General features: G+C 41.7%; 2 protein-coding genes across 2 annotated transcripts; both read left to right on the top strand.

Moving 5' to 3' along the window:
• Positions 1 to 98: 98 nt before the first annotated feature.
• On the top strand, positions 99 to 7,611 carry LOC308299816 (extracellular calcium-sensing receptor-like; the record flags this gene model as incomplete). The annotated part of the gene is made up of 10 exons (XM_080743601.1): positions 99 to 208; positions 560 to 854; positions 1,924 to 2,010; positions 3,092 to 3,238; positions 3,725 to 3,847; positions 4,263 to 4,373; positions 4,491 to 4,766; positions 5,509 to 5,733; positions 6,481 to 6,604; positions 6,698 to 7,611. The coding sequence occupies 10 exons, from the start codon at positions 99 to 101 to the stop codon at positions 7,609 to 7,611; spliced, it is 2,412 nt and encodes an 803-aa protein (XP_080599727.1).
• A 4,367-nt stretch (positions 7,612 to 11,978) lies between these two features.
• On the top strand, positions 11,979 to 27,735 carry LOC308299815 (extracellular calcium-sensing receptor-like; the record flags this gene model as incomplete). Its single annotated transcript, XM_080743600.1, has 9 exons — positions 11,979 to 12,071; positions 16,747 to 16,880; positions 18,663 to 18,954; positions 20,620 to 20,706; positions 21,642 to 21,920; positions 22,716 to 22,850; positions 25,005 to 25,235; positions 26,611 to 26,734; positions 26,822 to 27,735. 9 exons carry the CDS (start codon positions 11,979 to 11,981, stop codon positions 27,733 to 27,735), a joined length of 2,289 nt encoding a protein of 762 aa, XP_080599726.1.
• Between the last annotated feature and the right edge of the window lie 146 nt (positions 27,736 to 27,881).

The following is a 27,881-nucleotide window of genomic DNA, read 5'->3' as shown; positions in this document are numbered from 1 at the left end:
TTTCATACCTGTACTTGACCATGACATCGTTAAACTCTGCTTTGTCTTCCTTGCCTTCCTCTTCCTGTGAGTTACAGACACCATTTCATCTCAGTAGAATGTACCAGGCTGGTGACTTTATCGTGGGCGGCTTGTTTCCGATCCACTACCGCTCTGTCTTCCCCGAGCTGTCCTTCACCTCTAAGCAGCAAGAGTTAACTTGCTATGGGTGAGTATCACAAATATAACAGCATGCAGAGAGAACAGGGGACGTGTTTTGATATATAGATATTATTCACTTTGGGCAATGTCTATTGTTGGAAATGTTCTATATAAATAAAGTTTGATTTGATTTTGATTTAAATGTTCTGTAAATTGTACTGAAGCTGTGAGCTTGTGTACTGAAGCTGTGAGCTTGTGTACTGAAGCTGTTAGCTTGTACATCTGCTATTTTTCAATGGCTAAAGTATAAAATAATTCCAGGCCCCTCCACCTTGGGCCCTAGTAACTCAGTCCCACTTCCCCCTCCCTTGTGACGCCCCTGATTGTAAGGTACGGTGATGTGTTTTTTTGGTGTCAGTTTTCACGTTGAAGGGTGGCGACGGGCCGAGGCCATGGCCCTGGCCATCAGCGAGATCAACAGCAACCCCAGCCTGCTGCCCAACGTGACTCTGGGATACAGTCTCCTGGACAACTGCATCACTCTGGGAGTTGCAGTCCGCGCAGCGCTGTCATTGATCAGTGGCAGAGAGGAGCACTTTCGATTGGACGGGAGCTGCGTCGGGTCCCCGCCGGTGCTTGGAATCGTGGGAGATTCTGTCGCAACCCATTCTATCTCCATCTCTAGTATAGTAGGTTTGTACAGAGTGCCCATGGTAAGTGTCCCACTTGAATCCCCTATTTCATATACACATATTTTGGTTATTTGGTTATTCCTATTTCCAAATCTAAAACATTATAAACAATGTTTTACTTGCAGGCAGAGCATGTGAGCACGAGAGGGCAGATTTTGAATTTAGCGTGAAGCAGGTTTTAAGAAGTTTCAGAACCAATCTGAATCTGTGTTCAGAGGATGTCTGACTCATTCGGTCGGACCCACAAGTAGAATTCTTACAGCCCCGATGTTCATACAGTGATATTCAGGTGGAACTCAACCTGTCCAAAACCTTCCTTTTCTTTTGTTATTATTTTAAAAACTGGTTAAAATAGTGAAAATGGCCGATCTACAAGCACACATACGTAAGCAACACCGTGCAACAGTCTTACTGTACATGATGAGGCAGGTCTCTGATTTACGAAAGAACTTGGAAATCTGAAACTTGAAGATACAAGGTTTCTGCCGTATATCTACGATATGATATGTATATTAGAACTTTCCACACCCTGTCATACTGTACATAATAAGAACATGACACAATCTCCCTATCTTGCAAGGTATCGCACCTTTATATCATTCTGATGTGCCAGCGTGTAACTGCTAATTCCGGATGTTTTTGTCATCAGTTGGGGGGAGAGGGGCTGAATGAGAGATCTCTCTACATCGACCTACACAAACATGCAGAAGATGCTCTATGTTTAAATTATTGTGAAAATACTGTTTGTTTGTTTGATTGATTGATTGATTGATTGATTGAAGACTTTATTAGAAGTTTGCATAGGAAAAGGTACAGTTTCATGACGGTACAGTTCACTGGTACAAGGTCTACTAAAAGGAGATCCATGAAAAGACTAAGCTTATTTCCACAGGAAACCATTAAAGTATCTCATATAACATGTTGCTGTGTTTAAATGAAAAAAGTGTGTGCATGTGCATGTGTGTTACACTGCTCTATTTAGCTTTTCCTTATGCATCTTTATTTGTACACGTTCACATGCTCCAGAAATGATACACGTATGTACAGTAGTATTATTACAGAACAGATTTTTTTTTCTTCTCCTCTTCAGGTGAGTTACTATTCCACCTGCTCCTGTCTGAGTGACCGGGGTCAGTTCCCATCCTTCTTTAGAACCGTTCCAAGTGATCACTACCAGGTGAACTTATAGTTGTTATACAGCAGTACGTGTTCTATACGCTTAACACCTTTTTTAGCTATATACATCAAGAAGAATCAATAATCATTTTATTTAACAATATCCCCATGGCATGCACTTGCATGCATAAAGAATGTGTAATATCGTTTCCCCTCAAGCCAATCTAAGAAACATAAAAAGACATGCGCATACATTGATTATTATTTATTTGTATTGCTATTTTTGTTCATCAATAACAATGTTGCTGCACATTATTGTCAAAATGAACAAAAACTGAATCCATCCATCCATCCATCCATCCATCTATCCATCCATCCAATCCATGACCATCAGTCTTCCCACACCCACACTTGCTGATATGAATAATAAGGCCATCACACGCTTAGCACTCTCAATAATAAATTACACTGATCATCCTCTGTATTGCTACTTCAACCTCATGCCATGGGGGAGAGGATACAGAACCTTGAAGTGGCACAAGGTTCGGTTTAGCAGGAGTTTTGTCCCCTCGGCCATCACAGCACTAAACAAACTGCCTCGCCCCCGTCGCTAAAGGGGTTTTCTGTGCATAGTGGGGTCCTGATGGTCTTTGCGGTATGTTTGTGTTGTGTTATATGGTTATTAAGGGTGCAACGGTTTACAAAATTCACGGTTCGGTTCGATATTTTGGTGTCACGGTTCGATACTTTTTTGTTACAAAAAATAAACAGAAATGTCCTTGATTTATAAATGTATTTTTGTGTTTTTTTGTTTTAACCTTAACAATACGGTAATCAACCTCTAGGGTAGTGGTTCTCTTAAGTGGGCTCTGCGGACCCTTAGGGGTCCTTGAGGGGGTTCCAGGGGAATGTGGATGTGGAGTGGTATTGTATTGTATTGTATTGTATTGTATTGTATTGTATTGTTCGGTACAGGGTCATTCGGTTTGGTACGGGTCTTTCGGTTCGGTATTCGATATTCGGTTCGACATGTTGCACCCCTAATGGTTATGTGTTGTTTCTTTGTTTGAACAGACTTCTGAAGACACATTTCCCTTCAGGGACAATACAAAATATTATTATTATTAATCCAATCCATCCAGGTGCGAGCCATGATCCTCATCATGCAGCGGTTCGGGTGGACCTGGGCAGGGCTGCTGATAGCTGATGATGACTACGGCCGCTACGCTGCCAGGTCCTTCCAGACAGACCTGGAACAGGCGGGGCTGGGCTGTCTGGCTTACCTGGAGGTCAGCGGTGTAAAGTAACTAGTAGTAAAGTACAATTTTAGGTACTTTTACATTACTGGAGTATTTTCCAATTTTCTGATCTTTTGCTTCTGCGACACTACTTCTCGGAGGCAAATATTGTACTTTTACTCCACTACAATTATTTGACAACTTTAGTTACTTTGTAGATTTTGATTATACATTAACCACTTCAGCCCTATATACTGTATATTTCGGCCATTTGAAAATATCTGATCTACAAGCTCACAATGCGTCACATCTATTTAAAAAAAAAAAATAGACGTTTGATACATTTGAAAAAGTGTGAAACAAGACATTCTGCATAACAAGTACTTTCTACTTTTGGCACCTCAATTACATTTTGTACTTTTCTCAAGTACATTTTGAATTCCATAATCATTTCTTGAAACAGAGTACTTCTAGATTGCAGTATTGATATTTTTACATAAGTAAAACATGTGAATACTTTTTCCACCGCGGCTGGAGGTTCTGCCCTTTGACCACAACCCGGCGGAGCTGCAGAGGGTCGTCACGGTGATGAAGACGTCCACAGCTCGCGTGGTCATTGGATTCGTGTACGGCATCCACATGCAGAATCTCATGAAGGAGGTTGGAGTTGTTTTTATTTTTTTGCTCTATTTTAGATTGTTTGGACTAAATTTGGTCCAATCGGTGGGTATAAACATTGTTGATATTTACAATTCAGGCATTTAACAGACACTCGTTACGGCCTCCAGATATTGTATAGTAACAGGGGCAAGCCGGTAATTCAAACGATGAGTTTGAAAGAAAGAAAGAAAGAAAGAAAGAAAGAAAGAAAGAAAGAAAGAAAGAAAGAAAGAAAGAATCAATGTAATCTATTTACAGTAACTAAATTATCTATTTACACACGCACGCACGCACACATGCACGCACAAACACAATCAATCAATCAATCAACAAGGTGGTGAAGCAGGATGCCTCAGGTCTCCAGTGGATTGCCAGTGAGCCGTGGACCACAGACACCATCCTCATGACTCCTCAGTTCATGCCATACCTGAGAGGAACGCTGGGCACTGCTGTCCGCCGTGGACAGATCCCAGGCCTCAGGGAGTTCATGTTAAACAGAAAGCCTGACAATGAAGAGAATGGCCTAGTGAGTCTTTTGTTTCGTTTATTTAATACGTTTGAAGGACCATGATAAAGGCCATGATAAGGTTTTGTAAAACCAGCATGTCATGAAACCTTTTAACACTTGATCGTGTTCCTTTAGGTGAGGCAATTTTGGGAAACCACTTTTCAGTGTAAATTTGCACCCCTTCCGTCAGAGTGGGTGGAGGCTGGTGGAAGGGTGTGTACTGGACAAGAGGACCTGGCAACAGCAGACACTAACCTTCTGGATGTGTCTGACCTCAGGGTAGAGTGTTATGCGTACAAGGCTGTCTATGCTCTGGCCCATGCCCTCCATGACATGTTGCAATGTGTGCCAGGAAGAGGGCCTTTCACTGGGCACAGCTGTGCCTCTTTGCAGACAATACAGCCATGGCAGGTGTGACATGAATTCACAGTTTATCTGTTAATGTTTCTAGTTTGATTCTAATTTAGGCATAGTTTGTTATTATGGAATTAGTCAAAGAAATCACAAATAATTGGCAAAGAGGGATGAAAGAAGTACTATACATTTTCTTATTGTAAGATATTGCAATACTAATTTCCTGGCAGTAAATGTTTATCAGTGCTTGGATCAGTACAGAGAAGCATTTGTGGAGATGTTGAGGTAGACACACACAGAGTCACTTGTTGAAGTGGCTGGCACAGATGAATCATAATCAATAAATACACTAGAACTGCATTCTGTCGAGGTGCCAACTTGCATATTGTACACAAGTAGGCCATACATGACCTACTTGCGCGCCAGCAGAGCGTGCCATGAGGTGCGCTCACCACTGGCGATGCCAGTGACATCACCAGCAATGCTGGTCCCTGATTGGGCGACAGGCTTAAACACACACCTACCTACCTACCTACCTACCTACCTACCTTTTATCTTTTATTTTGTATTTTTTATATTTTTAAAAGTTGTGTGTTAATTGTGATTTTTCATATATATTTTTTTTCTTGACTTGACAGATTCAGCTATAAGCAGAATATTCAATAAATAAATAAATAGAAGACAAAAAGGAAAGCAGACTGAATGAAATAATTGTGATATTTGTGACAATTGTCTATTATTATTGTATACCGTTTTCTCTTGTTCTCTTCATCATAATTCTGCTCATCACCATTTCCAGCTTGTGTATTACCTGGAAAAGGTCAACTTCACGTCAATTGGTGATGATGTTTCATTTGACGAAAACGGCGATCCTTTACCAAGCTATGATGTCATGAACTGGGTGTGGTTCCCTGATGGAAGTGCAGATATTCACACTGTAGGTCTGTACATGAAGTCAGCTTCCGGAGGTGAAGAACTCATCCTTGATGAAGACAGAATATTTTGGGACTTTGAAGTCAAAAAGGTCATTTCAGCTTCCTAACATGTAGAGCTCAGGATGTGAATCATGAGTGTAATTGTTCGGCTGTCCAAGTGAAATCCCAGGGAAATATGGATCTCATGCTCAGTGTTGTTATATGAGCAGACGGCGTGTGACCTGTGTTTAGGGCAAGGGTGTGCCCTAGTGTTGGATGCGGGGATGTACAGGGGCTATTACAAGTGTATTTACTATTTCTAAGATGCGCGGGGTAAGTTGTACGCATGCGTGGAGTTGATATGCGCTCAGTTCTCCGTTGGTTCTTGGACATGTCAGTCGGTATGTAAAGTGCACGTGAAATCATTATTAATAGTAAATATGTTCTTTATACTCTATTTATGTAAATATTGTCAGTTGATTGCTTATCCTGCGTTTGACATTATATTGTGTGTGTTTTCTTACTTCAACAGTAAAAATTACCTACCGCTACCACCTACTGCTGCAATTGCAACAAAGAAAGATTGTTAGCATACGCCGAGCAGGCTGGTTGACCATTATAGAAAGTTTAGTCAGTGGTATGTTTGTACGTGTGTGAGTGTGACTTATAAACACCAAAGACAATTTACGTTGTTTATTTTATGTTGTTGTTGTGCAAGGTTGAGTGATTGCAACTGTTTCGTCCATACCAACGGTCCCTGTCAGAGGGTGAATTGTGTTGATAACAGTGTTATTGAACAATATTCTGAACAGTAATATAGCTAAAACTGAATGTGAGCATTGTTATGTCCGCTATAGCCTCCTCGGTCAGTGTGCAGTAATAGCTGTTCCCCTGGAACCCGTGTGGCCAGAAGGAAAGGAGAACCTGTCTGCTGCTTTGACTGCATTGCTTGTTCTGAGGGAGAGATCAGCAACGACACTGGTAGGTTTACATTATGTAGCTATATTTACAATAAATTATATTTAGAATAATACGTTCAGTCCCTTTATCTTGCCCTCTTACTCTCTTTGTTAGACTCTACAAAGTGCACCAGTTGTCCAGAGGACTTCTGGTCCAATCCCCAGCGTGACCACTGTGTCCCTAAGAGTGTGGAGTTCCTCTCCTTCCAAGAGGCCCTGGGTATCTCCTTGACAACCATCTCGTTGTTAGGAACTCTCATCAGTGCCATTGCCCTGGGAATCTTTATCTATCATCGAAACACACCCATGGTACGCGCCAACAACTCAGAACTCAGCTTCCTTCTCTTGTTGTCACTCAAACTGTGTTTCTTGTGTTCACTTCTGTTCATTGGTCGTCCCAGAATGTGGACCTGTCAGCTGAGACATGCAGCATTTGGAATTAGCTTTGTTCTTTGTATAGCATCTATATTGGTAAAGACTATGGTGGTGTTGGCTGTGTTCAAGGCCTCCAAGCCTGGAGGAGCAGACATTATGAAGTGGTTTGGTGCTGTGCAGCAGAGAGGAACAGTTCTGGTTCTTACTGCCATCCAGGGAATAATATGCACTGTCTGGGTTGTGTCTGCCTCACCAACTCCTTATAAAAACACTCAATACCACAGTGATAAGATAGTCTATGAGTGTGATGTTGGGTCAACGGTTGGTTTTGGTGTGTTGTTGGGTTATATTGGTTTACTGGCTCTCCTCAGTTTCCTCCTGGCATTCATGGCAAGGAATCTTCCAGACAACTTCAATGAAGCCAAGTTAATCACTTTCAGCATGTTGATCTTCTGTGCCGTGTGGATAGCCTTCATCCCAGCGTATATCAGCTCTCCAGGCAAATATGCAGATGTAGTGGAGATATTTGCTATTTTAGCATCTAGTTTCGGCATTTTGGTGGCATTGTTTGGACCAAAGTGTTATATAATCATTTTGAAACCTGAGAAAAACACCAAGAAGTCCATCATGGGTCGAGGTGCCCCCAAAACATAGTTATATAAATTCTACAGAACCAAACGTCGACCAGAACATGAGAAAGAGGACACAAGTTGACTCTTCATCAATGAGTGACCGCTTGTAAAGCTGGTGTCCCTGCTTGGTTCAGGACCAGATTGAGGCATACTTTATTCAACAAATGCCCAAAGTTCTATAAGTTTAAAAAAGCTTATGTTAAATGCTGACTCCCTGTGTCAATCAGCTAGCTCAGTAGCTTTTGAAAATGCATCCAATAGACTCTATGAAGGGAACTACAGTCATGCAGAGAACCTATTGGGCATTACATTATACGGTGGTCTCCTGTTGACTTTGTCCTCAAAGGTATGTATGGGTTTGGTTTTGCCAGAGGTTCTGTTTTTTACTCCACCCCTTTGTTTTTTCAAATGGTGGAGTTTAGGATAAAACACGCCTCTGGCCTGTGGCAGAATGGCAACACTACACCTTGAAAAAATAAAATATTTATGTGGGTGCGGCTAAGGAATCTGGGGGCGTTCCTAATTTAGGTACCTATAGGATTCTATGGAAACCAGTTTGGCAAGCGGGACAATCTCAACCTGAGACAGTGGTCTACAAATGCTTTTTTCATTGCAGCTGAAAAGGCCCCAGAAAACAGAGAGAGAAAAAAATGACCATGATAAAAACGTCATGTTTTGTAAAACCGGCATGTCATGAAACCTTTAACATTTTCCCGGTTGACCCCATCCAAGTGTAATCAAATACAAACTTATTTTCATGAAATGTCAAGCATGGCCAATGAGCTGCGGCCATATTATTGTCATGACTCATGAGAACACTATTAATATGACGTGGAACTGTGTTCGTGTCAGTGAATCAGTGAAGAACAAGAACAGGCATTTGAGAAACAATTGAACAATTATACATCTACAAATGATCCTACAAATAAAATATGAATGTTGATAATATCAGTTGAATTGTTATAAAACAAAATAAAGAAATAATGAAACGAATAAAGGAAATAATTATCTAATAATGAATTAATTCAATGCAAATACAATTTATGTCTTTAGAGTTTTAATACATACTGACTTCCAATATCACAGTAAATGACACAAATTAGTAAGACGCCTCAGGGCGACATAAGACCTCACCCTAAAGGCCATCTGGCCAGTGATCTATATCGGACCAGTTACCCATATATGGAGACCCTGCATGATAATCAACAATGTTATGGGCAACCATATATGGGCATTACCAAATATGGGCATTCCCAGATATGTCCTTAATATTGATGACATTGGGACAGGGATCTCCATATATGGGCATAAAACGTATGTTAATTAGTAAAGCCAAGGAGGGCCATGGCGAGTTAGGGCCTGGGTTTGATGCCTGGGGATCTCCATATATGGGCATAAAAATCTGTACACACACACACACACACACACACACACACACACACACACACACACACACACACACACACACACACACACACACACACACACACACACACACACACACAGTCACACACACACACACACACACACACACACACACACACACACACACACACACACACAGAGACAAGCTGTGACATTTCTTATGGTAAACTGTTGGTAAATGGTAAACAATAAAACTGGTAAATATGGTGCAAGGATATGAACAAATATAGTCAAATATACAGTGTTCGCCAGTCTAAATGTCATAAAATAAAGATGCATATAATATGAATATATGTCTACATAAGAGGTCCAATAATATATTTTCATCATCAAACATAAGTCAAATATACAGTATTTCTAGGTCTATTGAGCAAAAATCCAATAAACATGAAATGTATGTTGAATGTTTACTTCTGCTTCTTTCTTTGCCATCTCAACTTATGGGAAAAGGCCTACAGTATAATCACAGGTACATGTATTCTTAGAACACATGGACATCATTTGGGTCAAACAGGGATAGCAATTTCCAACCCCTTAAGCCCGTATCATAGTCGGGTCCGCGGTGGAAGGCTTTACACCGCGGTGTAGTCTTTTCGAGTCTTTTTGAGTCATGAAACTACAACGTTACATCATTCCTCACGGTGGAGAGCTTTCCACCGTGAGTCCCAACACATCTCTCTGTTTTTACTATCAGACAGACAGGCTCTACACCTCGTTCACTGATTGGTCGACCTGAACCGGTCTAGACAGGGTGAAGGACTTCACCGTGGGCCGTGACTATGATGGCCTGCACTTATTTTCTGACTTAGATAGATAGATAGATAGATAGAGACTTGAGGTGGAAAGCTTTCCACCTCAAATTTGCGGTGGATAGGTCTCCACCGTAGACTCTGATACGGGCTTTAGTGTTCACATTCCACCTCAAATTCAGTTATCTTATGCATATTGTCCCCAAACAAATACGGGGACGTCAGAACAACGAGACTTTGGAACAATGACATGGCACCGCTGTGACAACTGAATCTACGGTATAGCGCAGTGATACTCAAACTCCGGCCCGCGGCGCAATTTTGACTGGCCCACCAGCTTAATGTCCTCGAAGTCACGCATCCAACAAGCCTTAAACTGAGCAGATTGGACCTTGCGTTCCCGAGATAATGGCCAAAACATATTGAAAGCGGCCTTTGAAATTGCAGATTTTCAACGATTTTCTTTTATTTTAAATTTTATTTTTTACCGGTGGCTCTGTCTGACTAATTAGCATACCCAAAACGTCATTGTAGGAAATCAAATGAATGAAAGATGTACTGTAGCTCGAAAACTGCATCATTATAGCCATTTGGTAGCTCAACAGTCTGTGTTATCTATTTTAAGTAGCTAGATTGTTTGATTTTATTTGATTTTCCTTAGCCATAAGTATCTATTTTCTAAGTTTATTTTCTGTAAAAAGTCATTTGTGTTGAATGTGGGCCAAGTCATAAATAACGTTGTGAAGCAATTGAAAGAGAGATGTGCTCAGCCATCTTTGATGTTATCCCTCTTGATAGCAGGCAGACGGATATCAACCCAGAAAAATAGCAGACAAATGTACATTAGTTTGTTTTAATGTTTGTGTGGAATATGCTAATTGCACAGAAGTATTAAAAGGAGAGCAAAATTTAGTAAATTACTTTGATTACAAATTGTGTCACTGACAGAATATACATGCACATTGCACTTGTCTTATGTGGAAATAAAGCAAATAAAACAGAGAAGTTATCAAATAATGTCATTTTATCAACTGGCCCGCGGCCCCTTAACATTTTTGTAATGTGGCCCACTGGTTCAGAAGAAAATGGCAGATCTACATCCTCACAACGCCTCATGTTGCGCGGTGTTGTGAGCATGTAGATCGGCTATTTTCACAATTTCTGCCTCAAATATTTGACAATTTGGCCAAAGTTTAATTTGTCATTTAGTCCTTAAATTGTCACTTTAGAAATGTGCAGATACCCTCTACACATAAAATGTATGTTAGTATGTTTACTGTTGAGTGAGAAAACAATGTTGCACATTAAGTTAATCATCAGGGGACCCCCCAAAATAATTTGGGGACCCCCTGTTGTAGAGAAAGACTAATTATAACCTTTTCTAATTTACCTCAATTGAATTGAGACAATAGGAACTATGCCCATAATTCACACTCCCCTTTTCCGCAGGAGGAGCCTGGAGGAACAGGCAAAAGAGACACGGAAACATAAAACTCCTGTACCATCATAGCATCAATTACTTCCTAAAAGTAAAATAACAACTCAAACATATTTGTATACAATACTGACTGAGGAAGTCCGCTCTATATATTATTATTATTATATATACGGGCCCATCTTGTGGCCCTGATATATACCTAGGGTTGGGACCCGAAACCGGTTCTTTTTAGGACCCGGTTCCATGATAGCGGGTCCAGAACCGGGTCAATCATTTTTGCCGGTCCGATTCTCTTAACGGGTCTCATCACCGCATCGCGGTAAAAGAAAAACACTAGCGATTAGCGAATCGCAAAGGCCGCGATTTTCTGCAAAGTAGACTTCCCAAGCAATATGGAGACGTTTTAATTTTCATAATTGACTGTGCAATGATCAAATCAAAACCGTGGTGTCTGTCCTTAAATCCTTGTGCATTGATTAAAAGCTGCCATTTGTCCTAAGCTGAAAGTGAAAGTAACTCTGTGCAACGGTGGCTCCCCCTCCTCGTCCCCCGCACACATGTGAAGTGAAACCTTTGGTGTGTGTCTTAGGGTGCTTTTTTTGCCTTGATGAAACTTAAGCAAGGCAGCGACATACAGTACTTTCTTCCTTGACAATAATGAGAGGCAGACAATACCATTACTGACATTTTGCTGAATATAAAAACGTTTTATATTGCTAATAAGCAAAGTAAAAGGGAATCTTTTGGAAACTTTATGGGTCTGTAACTCCACACCACATGTTAAGGGTGGTGCTGAACATCAACCAGGACGAGCACATTACCAACAAGCGTCTGTACGGGGAACTGCCAAGTGTATCAGAGAAGATAACAGTCAGGAGGATGAGACTAGCTGGACACTGCCATCGACACCAAGAACTCCCAGTCAAAAGGCTTGTACTGTGGGAACCAGCACACGGGCACCGATCAAGGGGACGTCCCACACCTACCTACGTGGACGTACTAAAGAAAGATGCTGGAGCAGAAAGCACAAACGAGCTGTCCAGATGTATGGAGAACCGAGATGACTGGAAACGACGATGGAGGGCTCGTCTGAGGACGACGTAGAGAGAGAGAACTCAGTGAATAAATGGAACCAAATGGACCTGTTCCATTTTTACTCTAATATTTTAACATTTAATATAAATTGGGGTCCCAGTGATATAAATATAATTAAATGGGTATCTGTAGCCTAGTGTATTTAGAAATCCTAGTTCTAAGTTCAAACTAAGCCATATTGTAAAATAAATATAAGAAATAGGCAAACATTTTGAAAATAGCCGATCTACAAGCTCACAGCGCTCAAACACATTTTATTGAGGACTCATAAAACTTTTCTGGGACCCGGGACCCATTACATTGAAAACCTATTAACATCACTGCTAACTACTGTTTGAACGCCCATTAGGCTTATGTAAACAACTACTGTTAAATGGTCTCAATCGTTCATGTTTTATTTAGGGAAAAAAATCATTAAAAAAAAACATGTTGGACTCATGCATACAGCCAGACTACCTAACCGAACAGTGTTCAAGCCAAGTGAAATGGGTGCAGTAATTTAATAAAGCTGATTTTCCATGGTTTAAGTTGTGTGTATTATGTAATTGTATAATGGATGATAGAAAATATGAAAAAATATATATATTGGAACCGTTAAGAGAACCGTTAGGAACCGGAATCGTTAAGAGGGAATCGCTAAGGACTCGGAATCGTTAAAATCCTAACGAGTCCCAACCCTATATATACCCCCATGTTATGATATCACTCTTTAACCCACTCTGATTGGGAGAGATTGGCTACGAAGTACGAACCCATGGCCTGTGGCCCGTGATTGGCCACGGGCGTAAACACAGAGACACAGACAGACACAGTATTGAGGTGCCAACTTTCACCTTGTGCACATGTGGCCATATACAGTATGACCTACTTGTGCGACAGCAAAGCATCTATCTATCTATCTATCTATCTATCTATCTATCTATCTATCTATCTATCTATCTATCTATCTATCTATCTATCTATCTAGATAGATAGATAGATAGATAGATAGATAGATAGCTAGATAGCCATCTGGCCAAGTCCGATACAGTTGCTGATGTCCTTCTTCAGGAGACGCACTGTACAGGATCAGCTCAGGCTGCCGGGTTCCATCTATCTGGGTCTGTCTTCAGTAGACACCATGGTCTGTAAACCTTCTTGTGGACAAACAGTGGCTCTTTGTTGCCTGGCTCCTGCTGTGTTGAGTGGCTGGTCACTAAAATCCAGGAAATATTAAAAAAAAATATTTTTTTTGGACATTCATGGTTTCCACCCGACAGCAATTTTGTATGCGTTTGTGTCAGACTGAGGATAACATAAGACAGGGGTGGGCAACTTTGATGATGGAGAGGGCCACTATATTTTCACATATCACTCCAGAGGGCCACATTGCATATTGCTACGTCCTACTTTGTCATTCTAGTATCTCATACAAAAGAAGCAAAAATAGCAGATCTACATGCTCAAAACTGAGCTTGTAGATCGCCTATTTTTGCTTCTTTTGAATTGGAATCCTGAAATATTTTTTGTAATTTTTTAATTGGAATCCTGAAATGTAACATTTTGATTTAATTTCAAGCGCATTTTGTTATATAGGCTCATGTTAAATTTATGAACTTAAATACAAATACATTGGACATAAAAAAAAGATATTTTAATACTACTAAACTAGTCATTAAGCTACTAATATAGACTGATGGAAATAAAGCAGGTCATGTTTGGAATTGTAACAGCTGAAATCAATAATATATCACTAATCCGGTATTAACCTGCGGGCCGCATTAAGCGAAGGTGGGGGCCGCATGTAGCCCCCGGGCCGCCTGTTGCCCATGTATGTCATAAGGGAATAAGCAGAGCTCTCTGGTTAGTTGAAGACGCCTTAGGCTTCACCCTTGTTTTCCCTCACGCCTCAGCCACGTTATCTATAGCAACAAACAACCCGTCTGACATCGTAATACTCCACTTGCTCATGTGTTCTGTCTCGGTTCCCACTGGAAGATGTCTTTCATGTCTGTTGCATCATACCGGTAGGTCCCCAAAGAAGAGCATAACTGTATGTTATTCAACATCAAACACATATACACAACACATACGTACTGTACCACAACATCAACACAACTACACGCACACACACACACACACGCGCGCGCGCGCGCGCGCGAAACAGGCATGCGGGTACGGGCCTGCACTAGTCCTTATACTGTATGGACATAATGTATTGTACAACTACTAACCATTAAAACAAAGATCAATGTTAACTAGGAAAAGTGCCCCTTAGAGCAGGGGTTTTCAAAGACGGCAGTCCAGGAGTGCCGCAACATAATTTGATAATATTTGAAATGTATTTGGACATTTTAAAATGTATTTAGTATCATTTTAAACTTGAAGTACAAAGTTATTTTTGGTCAGTTCTAACCAAAATGGCTATTATCTCACTTTCCTCGCAACATAATCACTAAAATTTGCTATAAATATAAGGTGCTGGGAGTGAAAATTAGGAATATAATAATGTAGGGGTGCCTCGGATGAAAAAAAAACATTTATAGGGGTGCCCCGAGCCAAAAACGTTTGGGAACCCCTGCCTTAGAGCATACAGTAGGTCTACGCCAAGCCAGGTAGGTTATTGTAGGCCTGCAATGTTCGGAATTCAGTCATTATACTGTAGAGGTGAGTGGAATTGATGGATTTTGTTCAAACCACTCCTGCAATCTTTAGACGTCAATCTTTGCCAATCAGGATGGAATATGAAAAAGCGGACAGATCTGTCTTGATCACATGGCTATAGAGATAATGTGTACCGATTTGCAGGATGTTTGGACAAAATCGGAGTAATATAAAGAAATTCTAGGGTGTGTGGGGTGTGTGGGTGCACAGTTTGGGGAAATCTCGCTATTTCTACGTCCCATTATTTCGACTATGGGCGTCGGCAGGTTAGTTACTCACCAGCGTCAGGGTTACTGAGGTTAGGTTTAGGGTTTGGGTTAGGTTCAGGTCAGTCATATGATGCATTTTGCATCATATGACCGTTTGTTGCATGCTGTAATACAAAAATATCTAAAAACACAGATTGAACACAAAAAAGACCTCAGGATTGTGTTAATCGTGTCCCAAACAACAATAAAATAAGATCTGGTTGACCCAGAGGTGAAGTGGCCCTTTAACATTCTACTCACCAGCATCCTGCAGGTTAGCATTTCACCATTTCACCCGCGTCAAAATACTGGGACGTAGAACAAATGTTATGTCGAAATATCGACACGCTCCTGCACAGATTCAGTTGATCGGTGTCCACAGACGGACAGATAGGGTAAAACAGCCTCGCCACGCATTCAGCCTGGCGGGAGACAAAAGGATAACAGATCCACAAGCTCACAGCGCGATGCAATACAACACGTTGTGAGCTTGTGGATTTGAAATAGGGACTTTTTACCCTCCCTAGAAATGTAGTGGAGTAAAAAGTACAATTATTTGTCATTGAAATGTAGTGGAGTGAAAGTCATAATTATCCCAAACTACTGAAATGTAATGTTAGTTACGTGTGACACGTGCTGAAACTTGGCCTGATCTGCAGCTGTTTCCTTTGATTCCAGTTGACAGTTTATTGACGTCATGATAGAGCATTATGCCTCTATACAGTATGTGTGTGGGTCATGGCCACCAGGGAGGTGCAGAGAATGTTACAGAGGCAGGAGATGACATTTCTAAAATGTCACTTTAGTTGAAAATATCAAAAATAGCCGATCTCCAAGCTCACAGCGTTGTGAGCTTTGGAGGTCGGCTATTTTCTGTGCGTGACACCAAACTGAACTAAGCAATCAAGCCAATACTGGAGATGTGGCGTAACGGCATGGATTTCTACAGAGTGAGGGCAATTCTTTCAACATAAGAAGCTGCTTTCATGTTGAGTATGGAAAAGGAGATTCCCTTGAATGCTCCCTTCAGGTTCAGCTTGGAAAGAGGGCATTTGCATTTCTTTTATCACAGTTAACTAAACACTGCATTCAAGGTCTGGAGAGGGCACTTCTTACAGACTGGTAAAAAGGCAGGGTATCAAGCTCCCTTTGATATCTGTGTGTGTGCATGTGCCTGATGGTCACTGTCTGCTACACACTGAAATTGTAAGCACAAACAGGTGCAAACAAATGAGAGATGCGTCCCTGCAAACATTAGGCACCACTAATTATTAATGAATTATTATGGTACTTACTCCCTGCCCCTCCTTCTGCCACCACCCAGATGGGTGTTATGAAATATTACGCAATGGCATAGGCCTAAGTTGTCACAGGGGGTGGCACAGCACTGGGTATAAAACTTAGCAACTGGACACAGGTTTGGGGGAAAGGGGGTTAGACAGAGGAGGACAGTCATGAGGGCTTCTCTAGACACACACCTGCTTTCATACCTGTACATGACCTTGATATTGTTCTCTTTGTTCTCTCCTTTGTCTTCCTCGTCTTCCTCTTCTTGTGAGTTACTGGCACAGTTTAATCTCAACAGAATGCACAAGGACGGGGACTTTGTTCTGGGCGGCGTTTTTCCCATCCGCCGCCCTGTCTATCCCGAGTCCAATTTCACCTCCAAGCCACCCGAACCCACCTGCAGACGGTGAGTATCAAACATACAATATTGAGCCAGGAGAGCAGTGGTGCATTTTCTGCGTGCATTTTCAGGGTCCATCTTTCAGGGTGCATTTCTCTGAATGAGTAGCTGTGTGTTTTCAAGGGTCTAACATGGATTTATTTTTTGGGTCAAAACAGGCAGTGTGTAGTGTGCAACTCAAAGTTACACATGTCCAAAGTGGCATTTCACTGAAAAGTCGTTGTATTTTATGCTGGCCTCCATTTCCACATTGGGGGTTGAATGACCCATGTCCCGTGTATACAAAAGAATTGTTCTGACATAGTGTGTTTTCCAGGTGGTTCAAGATGGATACTTGGGAAATGGAAAAGCACGCTTATGCTGCTTTTGAATGTTTAGACTGTACTGGCCTCCAATGTTATTGTTACTCCCGAATAGGCTACACACTCTGCATACAGCATACTGTATGTGGGAGCAACATACCGTTCTCCGTAACACAGGTTGCTTGTCACATTAGAAAACAGCGCACACATTAAAAAGAGGCAAAGGCAGTCAAAACATAAAAAGGAGAGAGAAAGCAGCAGTAAAATAAAGGGGGGGGGGGGGGGGGGGAGTACTCATGCATTCAAAGTGCAATATATTGGCACTTTAGAGGGGAAATATCACTGTCTCATGTTTAAAATAGTACCATATAGTATTCCTTTATGTTGTTATCATTTCTACAAAGATAAATATAAATCATCTGAATCATGGACATTTACACCAGGTGCAGGAAAAAGGATACCATGCAGCATCATGAAAGATGCCACTCACCCTGCTCACGGACGGTTCGACCCCCTGCCCTCGGACAGGAGGCTGCGTAGCATTAAGGCCAGAACCACCTGGCTAAAAGAAAAGCTTCTTCCCTGTAGCTGTCAGAACTATGAGCTCTAGACATTGAAACTGTGTTCATTGCACTAGTGATCTGTGAGATTACTCATGAACTCTGGGCACTATATGAAGTATGAAACTGAACGGTGATACGTAACTGTTTTTAAATGTTGCTTTTTAATGCTGCTATTGACTGCTATTGCACAATTGTTAATGGGCATGTGCAATTTTAGTGTGTCAGTGCAATTGCTTTATTGCACTGTATTGCACGGTACTATGTTATGTAGAGTTTAGGTGTCATTTATTGTATTCTGCCTTGACCAGGAGCAGGGTAACAAATTTTGTTCTGTACTTGAATGGAAAGTCCTATGCATAGTACTGTATTCTATCCGTCTGTCTTTCAATGTTACACGAGAAACATAAAGGGATTCTGTGTAAAGCTTACTAGGATCTCCTTTTAGGATTAGTTGACCTTGTACCAGTTATCTCTGTGGTAACTGTTCTGACACCTCCCGCTTAAAACCCAAAAATCCAGAAGGATCATGATGAGGCCGCGCTTTCACGGTCTGTACTCATACTGAAAGTCTAGATCAAGCGGGCTTTTGCCCTTCTGCTCCTAAAATATGTAGTGATTGTAGTCACATCTGTAATTAAAGTGTTCTATATGGAGAGCTTTACATAGCAAACAGGATAAGGAAAGCCACCACCAAACAGAACAGTACTGTCATGAAACTACTACTTTTTCCTAAGCAAACCTTCTAATAAAAACAATCAATCAATCTTCAATCAATCAATCAATGACAATAAAACTCCTTGAGCCTTGATATACTGTATGTGTATATATATATATATATATATATATATATACACTATATATATTTTAAACACTTTAATGTTTACCCGTCCATAACATTAACTGTAACATTCTGTGTGTTTGAGATTTGAACCCAAATGGTTCAGGTACGTCCAGGCCATGGCTTTCGCCGTCACCGAGATCAACGGAGACCCCGGCCTGCTGCCCAACGTGACCCTGGGGTACAGCCTGTACGACAGCTGTCCCGTGTACGGAGCGTCCCGCGCCGCTCTGTCCCTGCTGGGGAGAGAGAAGAGGTTCCCGCTGGGTGAGCGCTGCGGCGGTGGCTCCCCTCCCGTGCTGGGGCTGGTGGGTCCGCCAGGCTCCACAGGCTCCATATCCATCTCTAGGATATTAGGTCTGTACAGAGTGCCCCAGGTAAGTGTCCTGTACCGTAACCCTCTTTAACCGGATAACCAATTTGATATATCGTCGTTGTCAGGTAGAAAGATACCTTGTATGTTGTCCCAAACCTTCCTTTTTTTGTTTGTATTTTTGAAAAACGATGAAAATAGACGATCTACAAGCACATACATCTCAGAGGCAAATATTGTACTTTTAGCTCGTTGTGAGCTTGTAGATCTGCAATCTTTTCAAAATAAGTTTTATACTTATTGAACTTGTGAAATGGGACATTCTGCATAACGTGTACTTTTACCATTTGCCAGTACTTTGCGGTTTTGCTACTTTTACTTAAGTAAAACATGTCATACCGGTACTTCTTCCAACAATGCTTGTATTTCTTAAAGGTCGGGTAAGTGATATTGTTTTGTCAAAATAAGTATTACATATAGTTCTATCGTTGCTATTTAGTGTTTGCTCTGTCTCCTTGTCTCTCCAGCTCTTTGGCAAACTGAAAATGCATTTTCAGGTCGGGATACCATTACAATCCAATTGGATCAGGTGAGAGAACTCACCCAGGATACAGGGTAACAATTTAAAGTGAAATTGGATGTGATGAGACAAAGAGATGAGCAGACAAAATTGGAACTGATAAACGGGTACTCTCTCCTCACTGGCTGAAATTAAAAATGAGCAGGAGAGAGGGAGACCAGTTACTGAACAAACACTTTATAGCAATGATTACAATCACAATGTTAACCAAAAACATAGGACTTAAGGCCCATTCCCACTGGGCCAGATAACAGATATCTGGAGATATTTCTCCAGATATTTTTCCATGCAAAGTGGATGGTAGATACAGATAAAAAAAAAGTCTACCACAGATATTTGCCACAGATACTTTTATCTGTGGCAAATGTTTTTTTTATCTGTATCTACCATCCACTTTGCATGGAAAAATATCTGGAGAAATATCTCCAGATATCTGTTATCTGGCCCAGTGGGAATGGGCCTTTACCCTGTCTTTAATTAAATATAACTGTCTTTTTTACAATTTGAAAGATGTAAAACATATTATTTACTTCCAAGTATCATATCGGGGGGAATGATATAGATATCCATTTAATCTTTTTGTGGTTTTTGTTATTGTGCTAGACTACTTCATACTTCAGCGTCGTACAAAAGCATCAAAAGTAGCAGATCCACAATTGCGGCACATTTTGAGCTTGTAGGTAGGTTTTTTTTGTTGAATCCTGAAATGTTACAGTTTTAGGCACACGTGGTAGGGCCGATATGAAGATTTCGTGTCACGATTATTGTAACCAAAGAAATTGCGATTTATGATATTATCGCTATAATCAAAATAACATCGAGTATCCTGGGGCGGAACATTTGCCAAAAAATAGCCGATCTACAAGTGTGAGCTTGTAGAGCAATTTTTTGGCAAAGAGATTTTGGTCGAGAGTGAAAAAAATACTGTATAAAGTATGTTTTTTTACAGGTCGGTTTTACCAGTTATAGAGGGTTTAAGTGGTGGTACCATATCCATCTCCATCAAAAATAAAGTGAATTGAACCCAGTGCATGACAGAGGACAATTTCATGATGAATGTACGATTCGCGATACGATTATTGTGAGTGTTTTTTATCACGATAATAACGAGAGATGATATTACAGAACAGATGTGTGTCTTTCTTGCAGATAAGTTTTGCCGCCACCTGCTCCTGTCTGAGTGACCGCACTCAGTTCCCATCCTTCTTCAGAACTGTGCCCAGTGATCCCTTCAGGGTAAACATGTATATGTCACTATATCAAATAGGGTAACAAGTAGTAAGTAATTAAATATTTGATTATTAATCAATCCCTATTTTGGGCATGTCTTTTTATCTACTGTTTTTACACTGCACCGTTGTGTGGCTAATAGTATGGTGCACTTGTAGATCTGCTATTTTGGAAAGATACATAACAATAAAATAAAACATAAATACTGTAAATAACAAAAAGTAGTAACTGAATAAATGTACTTTTGAGTTCTATAAGTATGTTTTCATACCAGTATACAAAAGTGAAACTTTTTTTTGTTTTAATAAATTACCTTTAAAGAGGTGGTGCCTAGGAGGTTCATTAGACCCCCTTATGTGTTTTTTGTTTTTTGAGAAATGATGTATTCTCTTAGTATTTGTTTGTTTTCTCTTGGAGGCTGCCACCTTGTGGTGAAAAGTGTCAGTTAAAAAACACAGATACTAAGTGTGTCACAGTATCAACTCCTCCCCTATTTACCATTCACCCAACACTGTGGGGTGTGGCTATATCAGCTGGGTCACCACCCACCATGCCATCCAGGCATACTTAATGAACTGGGGGTGTGGCCACATAAAAACCCAATTCTAACTCTTTCTGTATACTTTTTTGGAAAAAATCTTCCTCCTAGTATAATCATAATACCTGATAATCATGTTTTATATAGGGGGGGGGGGGGGGGATCATGGCACCACCTCTTTAACTTGTAACAAGAGTACTTCTACTTTGTGGCATTTGCTATTTGTTTTTATGCATTGATGTTATTTATGCTGTTTGTTATGGAAAGAACTAAAGCACTTTGGGTCAACTACTGTTCTTTTTAAATGTGCTATAGGCCTACAAATGAAGGTGACTTGACTTTTACTCCGCTAACAAATCAATGTCTCGGACTCCTTCTTCCGCCACTCTTTCAATTCGAGCAGGTGCGAGCTATCCTCCAGGTTATCAAGCGGTTCGTGTGGACCTGGATAGGGCTGCTGTTCATGGACAACGACGCTGGCCGTAACACCGCCCGGGCCTTCCAGTCGGACCTGGCTCAGTCCGGTCTGGGCTGTCTGGCCTACGCAGAGCTCCTGCCCTATGAGCTGGAGAGATACGACCCCGCAGAGCTGCAGAGGATCGTCACTGTGATGAAAAGATCCACAGCTCGTGTGGTGGTTGTGTTCGCATACGCCTTCGCCATGATTAATCTCATGAAGGAGGTTGGGATCGGGCAGAAAGTACCCTCCTATCTCCATATTTTAACTTTGTGTGTGTGTGTGTGTGTGTGTGTGTGTGTGTGTGTGTGTGTGTGTGTGTGTGTGTGTGTGTGTGTGTGTGTGTGTGTGTGTGTGTGTGTTTGTTTATTTTTATTCGTAAATGAGCAGCTTGCTTGGTCTTACTACGGCGTGTCGGCGTCACACGAAAGCATCAAAAGTAGCAGATCCACAATCGTGTCGATCTGGTACTTTTGCTGCGTTTGAATTTCAATCATGAAAATGTTTTGGACATTATACATTATATACATAAATTATATATTTAATTTATAATAATTTATTAGTGAATTAATTTTCTCTATTGACTTGAATGGGAAAATCCCCCCAAAAACCTATATTTTTTTGTAAAATGAAAATGTATTTATTTTTTAATAATTCGATCTGTTCGTTTAACTGTTGCACCTCTACATGTTAATTTAGGGATTCATAATTATGAGGAACCTAAATGACAGGTTGAAGTGAAAACATCCTGTTTTTATTGTCGCTGTTTGGCGGAAGCCTTTTATATCTAAAACCATTACTTTTCAGGAAATGGAATAAAAAATAAAGAACTTGCTCCACTACAGTTATAAATGAGCCACAAGCTCTTTGTAATACTTTTCATTGGTATTTATAAAACCACAGACTTGCCATATATATGCAGTATTATGATCACAATCCATTCAACAGGTGGTAAAGCAGAATGTAACCAGTCTGCAGTGGATAGCCAGTGAGTGGTGGACCACGTCCCCCATACTGCAGAACCCTCGCTTCATGCCCTACCTGAGAGGAACTCTGAGCCTGGCCTTCCACCATGGAGACATACCAGGCTTCAAGGAATTCCTGTCAGGAACACATCCTGACAACGACCCAGACTACAGACATGAAAATAACTTGGTATGTACCATAGAGTTATAAGAAGAATGGAGAGGACACCAGATATCCCCCCCCCCCCCCCCCCCCCCCCCGTCCACTTTCATTGAGTTGCTCACCCAGCGCATGAGGTGTTTTCACCCCTTCTTCCGGGTAGTAAAACCATGACGTAGCGGGGCCACTGTGACGCATTTTTCGTTATAGTTTGTGTTCATGGACGCGCTGGGGCTCCAATTCCTCTTTCCATGCCATACCCGAAGACAGCATTCAAGAAAATTGCCCTTGTCCAAACTCTCCTGAACTTAAATGCAGCATATTAGGTTGAAAGAATTGCCCTCTCTGTGTAGAAATCCATGCCGTTAAGCCACATCTCCAGTTTTGACTTGATTATGCTTAGAACAGTGTGAAAAGCACCGAAAATAGCCGACCTCCAAGCTCACAACGCTGCGACGCGTCGCATTGTGAGCTTGGAGGTCTGCTATTTTCGATATTTTCACCAAAAAGGCCCTTTTAGAAAGTTCAGCCCCTGCCTCTCTAACATTCTCTGCACGTCCCTGAACCTCATTATGTCCAAAACTGTTACTTTTCAGGATACAAATAAATTCAACAATTGAAAAAGTGCCAGATCTACAAGCTCGAAATGCATAGCTACTTTAATTCTGTTGTGGATGCGCCCTGACTCACGGCTGCATATCCCATATAAGTATGGGCCAGCCCATGCAGGGCTTTGTAAGTGATAAGCAAATAATGCATGGAACGTATGTTTTTAAATTCATTTATCATGTTTTTCCAGGTGAGGCAGTTTTGGGAGCACACATTTCAGTGTAAATTTGCACCACTTCCGTCAGAGTGGGCGGATGCTGGTGGAAGGGTGTGCACTGGACAAGAGGACCTGGGAACAGTAAAAACTAGCCTTCTGGATGTGTCTGATCTCAGGGTGGAGTATAGTGTATACATGGCTGTCTATGCTCTGGCCCATGCCCTCCATGACATGTTACAATGTGTGCCAGGAAGAGGGCCTTTCACTGGGCACAGCTGTGCCAGTGTGCAGGCAATACAGCCATGGCAGGTGGGATATGTCTTCACAGTTTACTAGGGCTTGTTTTTATTATTATGTATTACTTATTGTGTCTGCCAGGCCGAAGTCACGGCCAAGAGTACGTTTTCGCCTCTGTCTGTCTGTGTGTCAGTCCGTCCTTGGACAGCTAATCTCCGGCACCGTTGGACCGATCAGCGCAAAACTGCGAATGCACAGTTCTTGGAGGGGTAAAGTAAAAACCTCTCCCCAGGGGCGCCCACTGGCCTAGTGGCCCAGGCGCATACCACATAAGCTATGATGCCTGACAGCGTGTCGCCGGTTCGAGTCCCGATCCCGATGACCTTTGCTGCATGTCAATCCCCTTCTCTAACACCCGTTTCCTGTCTATATCTTCACTGTATACTATATCAATGAAGGCAGAAAAGCCAAAAGAATGAAAAAAAATTTAAAAAAAAAGCTCTGCCCCAGATTTCTCAAATCGGACTGTTATAGCACCACCAGTCTCATAGTGGCGCTCTAAGGCCGACTTGAAAGATTTTGGGTCGTGGTTCTTTTTCCACTGGGAGTGTGCGTGCAAAGGTTCCTGACGATTTTTCCAACTGTGTTGGAGATTATCTGCTCACAGACACACGGATGATAATGGACAGATCTGTACCGATCTACATGACAACATCTGAAAGAGGGCCAGCCAACACCCCCCCCCCCCCCCCCGCCCCCCCACACACACACACACACACACGCACGCACGCACACGCACGCACACACACACAGAGCTGGTTAAACATGTTGCCCCATGCTAGATGCAGAATAGATATGCCTCATGCTAGATGCAGAATAGATAGTAGTTACACCATAAAAATGCTAATATACAGCATATGATTTGTGAAAGTGACAAACGGGCTTCACAGTTGTGTCAGGTGTGTTCATATGCTAATGGTGATGCGATTTCAGATCAATTGCTCCAGCCACTGAGGAGAAACGCTGTGACAGACACTCAGACACTCAGACAGACAGACAGACACTCACTCAGACATTCGCAAAATTATAGTATAGATAGAGAGAGAGAGTATCTACTGTATGTATTTATTAATTTATTTTCTATCTTGCTCTCCATGTATTTTTCTAATCACCATTGCTAGCTTGTGTATTACCTGGAAAAGATAAACTTCACCACATCATTTGGTGAAGCTGTGTCATTTGATGAGAATGGTGACAATTCTTTACCAGTCTATGATGTCGTGAACTGGGTGTGGCTCCCTGACGGACGCACAAAGCTTAACTATGTAGGTGTGGTCAAGAGAACAGCCTCCGGAGACGACAAACTCATCCTTCATGAAGACAGAATCTTCTGGAACTTTGAATCCAAAAAGGTATCTTAAAGCTCTCTAAAATAACGAATGTAGAGCTCATGAAGTGAATGTAATTTAACTCTTATCTCCGGCACCGCTTTTGCTATGGCATCACTCTGAAGAGCCAGTCGTGTGATCAAAGACGTATCAGTCACATTTTTCAGAATCCATTTCCATTTCGACTGACTTCCCAGGTCTGTGGGCCGGGCCTGGGCCCTATGGCAACGAGCACACACAGTAGTGTGAGGACCCTATTATATTTGCAAAGATTATTATTCCGCTTCTTCTTCTTCCGCCGAATGAATCGCGTTTTTGAGGCGCCAAACGTACTCCAAAAGTTGCACAACTTTGCACACACATCACAAGTGGCGAAAAATTACGTAATTAAAAAAAAATAAGGGGGCGTGGCCTAATGGCGCAACAGCGCCCCATACAAAATTTCAACGCAACAGCCCCACTATACGGTTTCACTCACAAGTACGAAAATCGGTACACACCTGTATCATGTCCGGACTCACAAAAAAGTCTCTTGGCGCCATGTCCGAAACCAAACAGGAAGTCAGCCATTTTGAGTGGCGTTTTGGCGTATTTTTGGCCGTTTTCACGTGTCGCACTTTAACGAACTACTGCTAGGGGGTTGATCGGATCAACTTTAGATTCGCTCGGCATACACAAGACAACTTAACGATGAAAAGTTATCAAAAATCTTGAGTTTTCGTGAAACGGTGTCAGCGTGGCGAAGCGTCAAACTTCCTTGGCCAAACAAGAAGTGCTGTTAACCAAACAGGAAGTGCCTCTATATCTCATGAACCGTTTGTCGTACAGACGCGTGGGTGGTGTCGTATGACTTGATTAAGAGTCCTTAACCTTAATTGGCGCTTCCTTCGCCAAACAGGAAGTGCCCTTTACCAAAAAGGAAGTGCCTCTATATCTCATGAACCGTTTGTCGTACAGACGCGTGGGTGGTGTCATATGACTTGATTAAGAGTCCTTAACCTTAATTGGCGCTTCATTTGCCAAACAGGAAGTGCCCTTCACCAAACAGGAAGTGCCTCTATATCTCATGAACCGTTTGTCGTACAGACGCGTGGGTGGTGTCATATGACTTCATTAAGAGTCCTTAACCTTAATTGGCGTTTACTTCGCCAAACAGGAAGTGCCCTTCACCAAACAGGAAGTGCCTCTATATCTCATGAACCGTTTGTCGTACAGACGTGTGGGTGGTGTCATATGACTTCATTAAGAGTCCTTCACTTTAATTGGTCTAACTTAGCCCCGTCCCCTCTTCTGATTGGCTGTTGCCCCTTGTGACGTGGGTAGAGATGCGAGGGCCCGGTCATCGCTGCTTGCACCTTTAATTTTTGGTGAAATTGATCATTGTCAGTTTCCTCTGCAGCCTCCTCGCTCAGTGTGCAGTGAGAGCTGTTCCCCTGGAACTCGTCTGGCCAGAAGAAAAGGAGAACCTGTCTGCTGCTTTGACTGCATTACTTGCTCTGACGGAGAGATCAGCAATGAGACTGGTAGGTGTACATTATGTCGAAATGTAAAACAGGTTATCTTTAGCATGATACTGTCGTCTGTCCTTTTAATCTTGCCCTCTTTGTTAGACTCTACAGAGTGCACCAGTTGTCCAGAGGACTTCTGGTCCAATCCCCAGCATGATCAATGTGTCCCTAAGATCCTGGAGTTCCTCTCCTACCATGAGGCCCTGGGTATCTCCTTGACAACCATGTCATTGTTAGGCACACTTATCAGTGCCACTGTCCTCGGAATCTTTATCTATTATCGAAGCACACCCATGGTACGCGCCAACAACTCAGAACTCAGCTTCCAGCTTTTGATGTCACTCAAACTCTGTTTCTTGTGTTCTCTTCTGTTCATTGGTCGTCCCAGAATGTGGACCTGCCAGCTGAGGCATGCAGCATTTGGAATCAGTTTTGTTCTTTGTATTTCATGTATATTGGTAAAGACTATGGTGGTGTTGGCTGTGTTCAAGGCCTCCAAGCCTGGAGGAGCAGACATTATGAAGTGGTTTGGTGCTGTGCAGCAGAGAGGAACAGTTCTGCTTCTTACTTTCATCCAGTTAATAATCTGCATAGCTTGGCTTGTGGCTGCCTCACCAACTCCTTATAAAAACACACAATACCACAGTGATAAGATAGTCTATGAGTGTGATGTTGGGTCAACAGTTGGTTTTGGTGTGTTGTTGGGTTATATTGGTTTACTGGCTCTCCTCAGCTTCCTCCTGGCATTCATGGCAAGGAATCTTCCAGACAACTTCAACGAAGCCAAGTTAATCACTTTCAGCATGTTGATCTTCTGTGCCGTGTGGATAGCCTTCATCCCAGCATATATCAGCTCTCCAGGCAAATATGCAGATGTAGTGGAGGTGTTTGCTATTTTAGCGTCTAGTTTTGGTCTATTGGTGGCACTGTTTGGCCCAAAGTGTTATATCATCGTGCTGAGACCTGAGAGGAACACTAAGAAGTCCATCATGGGTCGAGGCACCCCTAAGCCATAGCAACAGTAACAATATGATTTTTTTAAACAAATGCATTTAATCAACATAGAAAATTGATATTATCATTTGTAGCATTAGCATTTTAGCTTTAGCATTAATATTTTGCAAAATTAGCATTACCATTTTTTTAAGTTAAACCGATTAAG

This window comes from Nannobrachium achirus (genome assembly GCF_963921795.1).
Source record: "Nannobrachium achirus genome assembly, chromosome: 15".
Lineage (NCBI taxonomy): Eukaryota > Metazoa > Chordata > Actinopteri > Myctophiformes > Myctophidae > Nannobrachium > Nannobrachium achirus.
The sequence above is the reverse complement of the archived record's forward strand: the minus strand, read 5'-3'. Positions and strand labels throughout refer to the sequence as shown.